General features: G+C 39.0%; 1 protein-coding gene across 1 annotated transcript in view; it reads left to right on the plus strand.

Moving 5' to 3' along the window:
• Nucleotides 1-9,333, plus strand: part of LOC311146837 (BMP/retinoic acid-inducible neural-specific protein 3-like) — a gene marked incomplete at both ends in the record, with an annotated part of 52,338 nt that extends 43,005 nt beyond the window's left edge. Inside the window, 2 exons of the mRNA XM_084183434.1 lie at nt 4,571-4,793; nt 8,214-9,333. Of these exons, the coding sequence (XP_084039560.1) occupies nt 4,571-4,793; nt 8,214-9,333 (1,343 nt within the window). The remainder of the gene's footprint in view (nt 1-4,570; nt 4,794-8,213) is intronic.
• Nucleotides 9,334-12,626: the final 3,293 nt, after the last annotated feature.

Here is a 12,626-nt window from a genome sequence, read left to right on the forward strand (position 1 = left end):
TTTTAGCTCATGTGTATAGCCATCCATGATCAAAGGAAACAGTCATCAAGAATCTGTAGATTTTTCATAAGAAATCATAAGGCTATCATGAGGTTGTGACGTCTTGCTCCGCACGTTAGCCCTAAATACTGACATATCTGAGCCTTGCAGATCAAGAGCAAGAGTTGGTGTCAGGTTTTTATGTTTCAGCACCAACCTTGGAAGGAGGAATCATTGTAGTAGTGGAAATCGATCTCCTTTATGAGTTTGTGGAACCTTAGAGCACATAGTGGTGTTTTTCCATGCTAAAATCACCCACCAGGGTGCAATAATCAGAAACCTGATAGCATTGCTTTCCCATGTGTGTGCAAAGGCTGAATATATTTATTGTTCAGGCTTTACCAGCTCTGACAGAAAGTGAGGTGCATTTCTCATATGAACAATGTTCATATGTTCAAGGCAAAATACCAAGACACTTGATTTCTTGAAGAAAAGCTCTTGAAAATATAGTAATACCACAATATTCCTTGAGCCTACAGTAGGTGAAATACTTATTTGTCTGATGGAAAAGTTGCTAGTCTCACATTAACAAAGAATGCTGATCAGACAGCATTGTTACTTTGTGAGTAATCTCGGTTAACCCATACATGTTAAGAGATGCTAGAACGAGGAGCTGACTGAGAATGAGGAGCTCTCTCTCTCTCTCTCTTTCTCTCTCCCCTCCTCTCTCTCTCCTCCTCTCTCTCTCCCCTCCTCTCTCTCTCTGTCTCTCTGTCTCTGTCTCTGTCTCTGTCTCTCTCTCTGTCTCTCTCTCTCTCTGTCTCCCTGTCTCTGTGTGTGTGTGTGTGTGTGTGTGTGTGTGTGTGTGTGTGTGTGTGTGTGTGTGTGTGTGTGTGTGTGAGCAAGTCTATGGTCCGAATGTCCCCCCCCCTTCCAAAATTCTTAAGATGCTAACACCTGTGAAATCATGATTTGTCCAAACAACCGGAACTGCTGCTTCTCGTTATCCTACACATCCCCATTCAGTCCCGACAGATTATTCAGTTAACGCGCAGAATCGGTCCGCAAGAGATTACTTTGTGAGTTATCCAAAGGGGGAAAGAGTTATAAGCCATTTACAAGGCAATAGAGCTCAACCCTCAATGCAAATCAGAACCTGCAGTTTACTGTGTGCTATAGTATGTCAATGGGTCAGATCATATGTCTTGCTTCTTTCCACTGTCCAATCGAACACAGTGCTTCTGCTCATCATTATTTGGCTGTCATCTGGGAGTAATACATATGTGATCTATGGTTTTTCATAGTGAGTCTTAGAATTTACATTGGTTAATAATATAATCTAGAAACATTCTTAACAAAAATAAATGTTCAGTCTAGTCTAATAACTGCAACAGCAGCCATATTTGATCCCATGGCAGTGCCTTTAGTTTGATGATTTTAAAGAAGATACCTGATGAGTCATTGAAGTTCATATATGGTGTCTTAGTGTACTAATTTTACAGCATATCTCAAGTGGTACGATCTCATTCTGAAGGGAGTTATTAGTGTTTTGAAAATTGAAGGAGTCTTGAAGTGACTTGAGTAATCTCTAAACAAAATGATCTATTAAGATATTCATGTAATTAGTCCAGTTCCTGATCACATTATATGCCACCAGAAAGCCTAGTAACCATCAACTAGTTTATTTGTGCTGTTTGCATGATGTCTTTCCTATCTGATACAGGTTGCATTTTCTATATGCTCAGTCTAAGCCCAACAAGATTCCCCTCAATATCTGATATTTCAAAATTTGATACACAGAGAAAGTGAAAGTGTTGTTTGTAGTCCTGTCTCTGGAATATAAAGTGTTGAAAGATGTAATAGGAGAATAGGAACCTTGTTCATAAAGACCTAGCATCAACTGCAGTAGTTCCTACAGATAGTTTACCAATCCCGACAAGTTTTACCTCGAAACAAGTGCTGTCTTTATGTCAGTGCACCATATAGTGCACTGTAACTATAATGTCAAATACGGTGGAGGCACTTGTTGCCGTCAAAGTGCCACAAGCAACCATTTGATATCTTTGCGATGATGGCTTGACAGCCATGTCTCACTGTGTTTTCCACTTGAAGGATTCCAGTAGAGGAGTAGAATACCCATGGAAAGAAAAAAGGAGACATACGTTTGAAAGAAGGATGGTAAACTTAGATCTCTCTTAAAGGGCCAATGCAACCATTTTTATCTCAAATCAAATAATTTCTAAGTAACAATTAAGTACCTTACTGTGATTGTTTTCAATTAAAATGGTTAAAAAGAAACAAAAATTGCTTCTTAGCAAAGAGCAATTTCTCATGCAAGAATTTTGCTAGGTCTGTCTGGGAGTGGTCTGAGTGGGGAGGGGAAACTGAAAACTAGCTGTTATTGGCAGAGAGGTTTGGAACTCTTGCTCTTATTGGTTTATTAACCAAAAACAGGCTGGAATTTCAGGCGGTCTTTTCAAACAGCTCTTACACTAAAAGGGCATTTTCACAATTTTACAGTATTATTTCAACCTCAGTGTGGAAATATATATATACAACACAAGAAAATCTAAATGTTTACTGCACTGGGCCTTTAAGCTATATGTTAATAACTTGTTCAATCAAAGTAATGGAAGAGATATGAGGATTCCTAAATAATTAAATCCTGACAGGTGCAGGATTCAGTAATAACAACATTGTTGGGAAGATATTATCTCACTGTACTCCAGGCAAAAAATGACATCACAAAAGCATCGGCTCTGTAATTCATTTCAGAATTACAACATACAACTCAACGACACAAGCTTTATGGAAAGGCATTGTCCTCAGTTAAAATAATGGCTTCACCCTGCCTAATATCAAATTATAGTTGCAGTGCTGCCATGCAAAACCATGATTCAAAATCCTTGTTTTTGAGCTAAATAAACAAGCCCAGCTTGCTGTCTGTTCTGTTCATGGTTACATGAATCACTAATACGCCCATCAGAATGAGAGTGGGCTGTGTCCATTATGGAAAATAACCACATCCCTTTTCTGACACATTTTTAAAGGCCTATAGTTTCCATAAATGTGAACATAAAGTCATAAATGCCAGAAAAAGGGGAATAGACACACAATCCTTTTGTGTTCTGTGAATCCCAATGATCATTCAAATGGCCTGGGTTATACAGAGCATGTGGAGGGAAGCAGAGGCATTGATCACTCCAGTTAATGGTAAAAAAAAGAGACTCAATGGCTGCGTCCCAAATGGCACCCTATTCCCGCCCCTATGGGCCCTGGTCAAAAGTAGTACACTAAAAAGGGAATAGGGTACCATTTGGGACGCAGGCAATATGTTTCACCTGGTGGGTGAGCCTGCCAAGCAGCAAGTCGATGCTCCCTGATTTTCAGCTATAGGGTGCAAGGTGAAAGATCTGTTTTTTATTAGATGATATTACCACTCTATAGCCTTGGCTTGGCTTGTGGGTGGTTAGAATGCGTAAGTACATGCTAAGAAAATGTGTTATTTGATGAGGGCATAATGTAGTGTCTAACCACATATGAAATCAGTAAGTACATTGTTACTCTGCCTCCTCGTGTCAAAGGAGACCACATTTTCTGAAGTAAGTAACCATAAGGGAATAACATCTCTGATTGTCTTGTACCAGATATGTAAGTACAGGAAGTTACATAGTGGGCTACTTATCACTGCTTATTCTGTTTTCCAAGAAAAAGGGAAGTAGCGTATGTAAGAGCGTGAAAGGGGAGGCCTACAGTTAGTGTTCCATTAATGCATGTGAACGCATGCCGACAACAGTCATTTAGTAAGGTTTTTTCAGTAGTAGTTCCTCTAGTATAATGCCCATGTCAACAAATAATCATACCTATCGAGAGAGATTGCAATCAAATAATTTACTATTACCATTAAACAAAGCACTGAACACATTCATGGATCCATCAATCTAAATACCAATTGCTACATCGCATGCATTTGAGACTGGAATAGAAGTGACACCTCGAGTCTGATGTGTAACACAATTGAGCCGTTGAATGTACTACACCAAAACTGTAATGCCAAAGTTCATGTCATCAAACTAATTTGGTGTTGGCTCTGGGAGCCAGAGGTAGCTCACTCAGGATCATTGAGCACTGTAATGACCTGAGCCTGTCAGTTAACTACAAATGTACTCACTACAGTCTTGCCGAGAGTAGCATACAGGAGTATAAAAGCTCCAGCCCCCATAACAATTGCAGGTATCACTCAGTTGGGCTTTGTAAAAAAAGTACTGTGTGTCTTCATTGCAGTGATTTGATAGGATACTTCATGGCAGCTGCATGGGTAGACAACTTGCCTAGGGCATAAGTAGGAAGTCTCTGGATGGTTTAAATTGGCACTGTAGTCAAATAATATAAATACCAGGAGGTGTCCATGGTAGATTAGGGATATGAACCATAATTGCACGTTAAAAGGTATAAACCATAATTTAAATATCTGGTAAAAATGAAGAAAAGTGAAGAAAATAAAAAATGTATTGATGGATGTGAAATTATTTACTTTCTTAGGATAAAAAATGAATCTTGTTTTTCTTGTGATTGTTTCTCCATTTCTTAGATGAATTCATGGCCTTCATGAAAAAACTACCAACAGACCGTTTTTTAAACACATCCATGGTATTCAAGTTTTGGGCAACAGATGCAGCTCTCCAGAAGCGTTACAGCCAATTGGAGATCAGCACCAATTTGGTTCTTGTGAAAGCCCAGAAGATTGTGAGGAAACTCTTCACTCTGAGCAAGCGCTGTCCCAAACTGCCAAGGATCAGCCTCCCAAGAGAAAGGTACGAAAATGGGAATATCGCGTGCTCTTAAATGATTCCTCAAATATATTGTAATATCTGCCAAATCAGATGAAAACGTGTTTATATTGGCTTTTGAACATCTTACACCTACTTTATTGGTAAATTACATAAATTAATTATTACATAGAACCACTTCATGGCATTTTATCATCATTGTTTCCTCTTTTATATCAAGTTATGTTGTTTGGGTCAGGTCTTCATGCTTTTCCCTGTAGTTAAAATAGTACACCCCTAATCACAAAAAGTATTCACAACCCTTGACTTTTTCCACATTTTGTGGTGTTACAGCCTGAATTTAAAATTGATTAAATTGAGATTTGTGGGTCTCTGGCCTACACACGATACTCCATAATGTAAAAGTAGAATTATGTTTTTCGAAATGTTGTCTTGAGTCAGTAAGTATTCAACCCATTTGTTATGGCAAGCCTAAATAAGTTTAGGAGTAACAATTTGCTTAGCATGTCACATAATAAGTTGCATGGACTCAATAATAGTGATTAACATGATTTTTGAATGACTACCTCATCTCTGTACCCCACACATACAATTATCTGTAAGGTCCCTCAGTCGAGCAGTGCATTTCAAACAGATTCAACCACAAAGACCTGGTAGGTTTTCCAATGCCTCGCAAAGGGCACCTATTGGTAGATGGGTAAAAATAAAAGCAGACATTGAAAATCCCTTTGAGCATTGTGAAGTTATTAATTAAACTTTGGATGGTGTATCAATACACCCATTCACTACAAGATACAGGCGTCCTTCCTAACTCAGTTGCCGGAGTGGAAGGAAACTGCTCAGGGATTTCACCATGAGGCCAATGGTGACTTTAAAACAGAGTTTAATGGCTGTGAAAGGAGAAAAGTGAGGATGGCTCAACAACATTGTAGTTACTCCACAATACTAACCCAATTGACAGAGTGAAAAGAAGGAAGCTTGTAAAGAATAAAAATATTCCAAAACATGCATCATGTTAGCAACAAGGCACTAAAGTAAAACTGCAAAAAATGTGGCAAAGCAATTCACATTTTGTCCTGAATAAAACGTCTTATGTTTGGGGCAAATCCAATACAGCACATTACTGAATACCACTCTCCGTATTTTCAAGCATAGTGTTGGCTGCATCATGTTATGGGTATGCTTGTAATCGTTAAAGGCTGGGGAGTTTTTAAGGATAAAAAATGAACAGAATGGAGCTTAGCACAGGCAAAATCCTAGAGGAAAACCTTGTTCAGTGTGCTTTCCACCAGACACTGGGAGATTAATTCACCTTTCAGCAAAACAATAACCTAAAACACAAGGCCAAATCTACACTGGAGTTGCTTACCAAGAAGACAGTGAATGTTCCAGAGTGGCCAAGTTATAGTTTTTAATTAAATCTGTTTGAAAATCTATGGCAAGACTTGAAAATGGTTGTCTAGCAATGATCAACAACCAATTTGACAGAGCTTGAAGAATTTTGAAAAGAATAATGGGCAAAAATTGCACAATCCAAGTGGAAAGCTCTTAGAGACTTACCCAGAAAGACACAGCTGTAATCGCTGTCAAAGGTGATTGTAACATGAATTGACTCAGGGGGTTGAATACTTATCTAATCAAGATATATTAGTGTTTTATTTTTCATAAATGTTTTACAGATGTTAGATTTTTTCTTCCACTTTGACATTATAGAGTATTTTGTGTAGATTGTTGACAAAATAAATTATATTAAATCCATTTTAATCCCACTTTGAAACACAGCAAAATGTGGAAAAAGTCAAGGGGTGTGAATACTTTCTGAAGGCACTGAGTTGGCTGAGTTGTCTGTCATTAAGACGCAATTTGGTATCTGATGCTGTGAGAACCAGGGCAAGCGTCTGAAATGAAAGAGCGGGCAAGAGAGAGCTGTTTATGTCTCTGCCCCGATTGAAGGGGTCTGTATGATGTGAGGTCTATGGTGGCACGTCTGTAATCAAGTGCTCTTAGTGACAACAGGTTGGTGTTAATGTCTTGCCCACTGAACACTTCAATTTCCTTGACAGGCGCTACCTCTGGCTGTCATTCACTTCCTTAACTCTGTTCAAACAAATAAAAACAATCTATTCAGCTCAGCTGAGCCAGAAGATTTATTCTACATCATCATGTGCTATGTAATCCCTCATTTTGATATGCATGCCTGCGGCAAGGAAAAAGTTTCAGATTTGAGCTTTATGTTGTGCAATTCCCAATAAATCAAATCAAATGTTATTTGTCACATACACGTGTTTAGCAGATGTTATAGGGGGTGTAGCGAAATGCTTGTGCTTCTAGCTCCAACAGTGCAGTAATATCTAACAAGTAATATCTAACAATTTCATAACATATACCCAATACACACAAAACTAGTAAGGAATGGGATTTAAGAATACATACATATATGGACAACCAATGACAGAGCGGCATGGACTAAGATACAGTAGAATATTATAGAATAGAATGCAGTATATACATATGAGATGAGTAGTGCAAGATATGTAAACATTATTAAAGTGACTAGTGTTCCGGTTGAGGAAAACTCCTCTTTGCAGATTCAACTACAAAATAGTGCTTAGTAGAAAGTTACAGCAAAGTACAACATTTTTAATTCATGTACAATATTTGGGTTATTTTCCCCCCAAATGTGGTTGCACCAAAAATATATCATCCTACCAAAGCTTGTACATAAATAATGAACACAGACTTAATAGCAAATTCACTTTATAGTGAGCATTATGTATAATACATCGACAAATAGATACAATCTAATAATGAATTAGCAATAACATATTGGTATTTAAAAGAACAATCCTTCATTAGTATATTCTGCAGGTTCTGGAACACATGTTCTGCATAATTCAATAGGGCTGAGAAATAGTGTGAAATGGACTCTGGAAGACACTACACTCCAGAGTAAACTGAACAGTTGGGAGAAGGATCTTGTATTCTTCTGAATCCCAAAGACAGGCGATAAGCCTTTTAAAGGCCACATCAATCATTATTTGAAACTTACTAAATGGGATGATGTTAAGTGAACGTTAAGGGCTCTATTCAATCTGTAACGTTGAAGCTGAAGCGTTACAGATTCCGCAATAGAAATGTAAAGGTTATTTCCGATTGAGCCGACATATGCAGCGTTTACCGTGAATGCAGTCTTCGCTAAAGCGGGATCATTGCCTTTAAATTTCAATCACGCTGTAAAGCTGAATTTATGAGATGCGCATTGAATAGAGCCCTAAAACATTGTCATCACTTGTGTCCTTTATGCACTCTTTCTCTATCCTTTCTATAGGGTTCAATAGTGTTAGTCAAAGGAAAAATAATTTGAGTAATTAATTTATTGATAATAGGTAAAGATGATCTCAAAGTCAAATTATGTTTTTGAAAATAATGCTATTTTCTCTTTAGGACACCAGGATTTTGGCTGAGCAAGGCCCAGTCACTCCTGTACTGCAACGAGCATGGAGACCTGGGCATGTTTTCAGAGGAGGTGCAGAGCTGCACCTGCACTACTGAGCACAGTAGTGCCTGCCAGGGGACAGTGCCCTGTGAGGTCGGAGAGGGGTCAGCCTGCCTCTCATGTGCCCCGGACAACATCACCCGCTGTGGCTCATGCCACCCTGGCAACATCCTGCACCTGGGCTCGTGTCGGCCCAACATAGCAAACTCTCTGGACCACTACCTGAACATTGACTTTGACATGCCGGACACAGAGGTCAAGTACCTGCTCCAGCAGCTGGACAGTCGCATGGAGGTCCATGCCATCTACATCAGCAATGATGTGCGTCTGGGCAGCTGGTTCAACCCGGCCTGGAGGAAACGTATGCTCCTCACTCTAAAGAGCAACAAAAACAAATCCAACCTCATTCATATGCTAATGGGAATCTCATTCCAGATCTGCTCCACTAAAAACAGTACCCTGGAGCCTGTGCCTGCTATATATGTCAACCCATTTGGGGGCAGTCACTCTGAGAGTTGGTTCATGCCTGTCAACCAGCAGGACTTCCCAGACTGGGAGAGAACTAAATTGGATGCCTCTCTGCAGTGCTACAACTGGACGCTGATGCTGGGCAACAAGTGGAAGTCCTTCTTCGAGACAGTTCACATTTACCTGCGCAGCCGCATCCTGACCGACGACCCCACTGTCAACGAGACCCTTTTCTATGAGCCCCTGGACCTGGACGACCACACGACCGACCTGGGCTACATGAAAATCAACAGTCTCAAGGTGTTCGGCTACAGCATGCACTTTGACCCAGAGGGCATCAAAGACCTGATTTTGCAGCTGGACTACCCATACACCCAAGGAACCCAGGATGCAGCCTTTCATATGCTTCTGGAGATGAGAGACCGCATCAACCGGCTTTCCCCGCCCGGAGTGCAGCCATTGGACATCTTTTCATGTCTGCTCCGCCACAGGCTCAAGCTCTCCACCAGCGAGGTGGTGCGCATCCGAGACTCCCTCCAGATTTTCAACTCCAAGCTGCCCAATTCCTCTGAGGCAGAGCTGGGCCAGTTGTGCAGCTAGCTCAGTCTAAATTAGAGTCCAGAGAGTGCTGCACCGCTGGGTACTCTTCAGACAGCCACAAATTTATCCATCTGGTTTGGAAAACATGTACATATATTTCTGACATGTCTAGAACATTCCTATACCCTGGCTGAAAGACCGTGGCGTGTGTTGAATCTGGAGTGATGTCATGACAACAGATAGAGTTTTTAATATAGAAAGCAAGGAGCTCCAATGAGTTTTCTAAAGGATCACTCTGGCTGTTCATCTGTTGGCATGAAGTTAAGGAAATGGAACAGGATTTCCCTTTCTAACCCTTTTTTTATTTGGTTACAGAATGATTTAATTTAAAAGGGAAAATATGACGTGCTGAATGAGTTGTTGATTATGCTTAACGGTTTATTTTGATAATCATCCATATTTTTTAAATCCTTGCCTTTCCATTTGATCTGCCGTTCAAAACCATACAAGATATGTATTTGTGCTTAACATTTGGTTGACAAGCCCATGACTGAATCTTTCTATTCTATTCAGCAACATTACTTCACCAAAAGAAGGTGAACGTTGTGGCAAACTGAGTGGCAAAAATGTCTTAAATGTTGAGTTTAATTTTTTTGCTGACTTCAAAATTAATTATTCTGACATGGTTATTAAAGGTCTGTGGATACAGCTCTGTAAATATTGTTCCATCTAAATCAAGATGTGGAAAGTGCACATAGCTTCTTTTTTTTGATAACCAAGTGCAAACACCCAAAAAATATTTGTAACAAAAAAAATCATGCCTTATAATGGTGAATCAATGTTCAGATAAAAAGCACATTTAGTTCAGTTTCATTTCCAAGCTATCTAGATCTTTTGAATATATTTTGCAAACATAACACCACATTTTTGGAATAGGCTAACTATATTTGCATTCTAATGAGTACACTGTATTGTGGATCTTACCTGTAAATGCCAGTTACAATTCCAGTTGAAACGTATTGCGGAATGTTATAATTTTTTTAACTAGTTCTTTAACTCAAATGTTTATTAATTGTATTCACGGTAGGCCTAGATTGGAACTCAAATAAATATGAGCTGATAAACTGGAGACCATGCATTTGTCTTGGTATATTCCATCTGGATATGTTTCATACCTTTTACACGGATTGTGATGGTTCAACAATTTACCATACTGCCATTTCCGTTTCATATGTTAAAGTACTATTTGGCCTTTCATTATCTGCAAAACCTACATCTTGAGTAAAAAATTACTGTCATAGATCTACTGCTGGAATAGCTGTGTTTCTAGGATTTATCAATTGTACCATTGGACAATAGAGTAAACAAGGAACATTTGATCTCGACAAAGAACACATATTTAAATGGACAAACACATATCTTCACTGTACGAATCCTCTTTGTTACCATGAAATGGAATTACCCTGGGTCCTTCCTGATAAGATGAATGTTCTCTAATATATGAAGTGCAGCATTTGCAAGGTAAAAACCAATTTCCAAGGTTGTCACAGAGCACGGGAACCAAGCACACATTGTCACATTGCATCAAACTCACTGTGCCTCTGAACGACCTGGGAAAAACGTAAACATATTTTAATAAGATGGGAGTCACAAACACAGAGTTTATAAATAAAGGTTATTTATCTTGATGTCATCTAGAAATCAGCACTTGCCCTTCAGCTAATCGTCAGGACAGTGGAGGACACCCAATCAATCAAGGAGGGTCTATTATGCTGTGTGAACATTTTAAACATTCCCACAAGAAAATGAGGGAAATGGGGTTGGCAATTTTTCTCCAATGATTTATTATGTTTTGAGAGTCCAAGAATGTAATTGATGTTGTGGTATTGGTCAAATAAAATGTGGTCCTTGTGCTTGGGTTCTTTCTTGCCTGTACCTGTGTAGTTCATGTAGTACAGTCATCAATTACAATTTGGATTATAGGTTCAGGGAAATGTTAGAAATACAAAGTGTCTGGAGAATAGATTCCTATTAGCACACAGAGAAAGAGAGAGGGGGAGAGCAAGCAAGCGAACGAACGAGAGAGCAACTATGAACATTATCAACAACAAATAAATAAATGTACTATTCCAATTTCATTACTATGGACATTATCACATAATAGAAACATTCAAACATTCCACTCCAAATCCACATCCACTTGCATATCAGTCTAAAATCTAAGCATACAAATGAATGCATTAACTCTCCTTGACTTGATTGGCTAGCCTCTCGTTACATGATAGACCGTACACTGAGTACAGCAGATGATTTCATAGAGCATTTATTTGCCATTTTGTTTATTCCTTTCTGTTTGTTTGTTGCCTTTGGCTGCCTCGGACTGCCTCAGTCCATAGGACAGTAACTGACGGTTAGCATGGCTGCCAGCACACAGCACTTATCATACCACCCAGATGTTCTTCTTTCAAACTCTGTATTCTTTTATGTCAATCAGTGGTGTGCTTTTCTTCCATTACTTCCAATTCTGCCACATTGCACTTATTTTCACATTTGCTGCACTTTATTGTTAACGGCGGTCGTCCTTGAGCTTTTTATGGCCACCATGTTCAAGGCTGGACAGCTCTTTTCATGTGTGCTCTATCCATTTTCCATTGGTGAGAGGACGCCTGACATGTAAATATCCCTGTGGAAGTAAAGGGCCTTCTACAATGCCAACACTGTCACTTAGCAGTGGCCTGTTTGTCTGGTGTGCAAGTCCTGGGACTGGTGCCAATGTCCTTAGGCCTCAGAGAGGCATGACCTCACTATTATGGTTTATAACTTATTTGATATGTGGGGGACATCGTTCTTTCCACAGGGAGCCCAACCTTAGCTTTTCAATGGGTAATGATATGAGAGAATGGCACCACTATAAGAGGTTTAATCATTACAGTTTGATTTGAATATCATCTTTAGCTGCCTTTATTTAATAAAATGTTGAATGTCATCAGTATTGCTATCATCAAAATCAAACTATATATAAAGGTGGTAGTAACATGGTTAAAAGATTTGAACAAGTTGTAAACACAATTATCAATTATATACATTTATCTCTGATATAATTGTAGTTATAACTTGTTCCTATATTTCTACCACGTTAGTACCTATGCTGTAAAGTACACTACTTATGCGAGCCATTCAAGAAATAAGCAACAAACTCTCTGTATGTCAAACCTAAATTAACAGTTTGTACTATTCCTGACAGAATTAACCCAAGCAGTTTTTCCATACAGTATGAAAGGTAATGGTCGTTGGAAAAATGAACAAATATTTCCTAAACGCCTTCAACTTCTGTATGTTTATAGAATGAAATG

This window comes from Coregonus lavaretus (genome assembly GCF_964263955.1).
Source record: "Coregonus lavaretus genome assembly, chromosome: 19".
NCBI lineage: Eukaryota > Metazoa > Chordata > Actinopteri > Salmoniformes > Salmonidae > Coregonus > Coregonus lavaretus.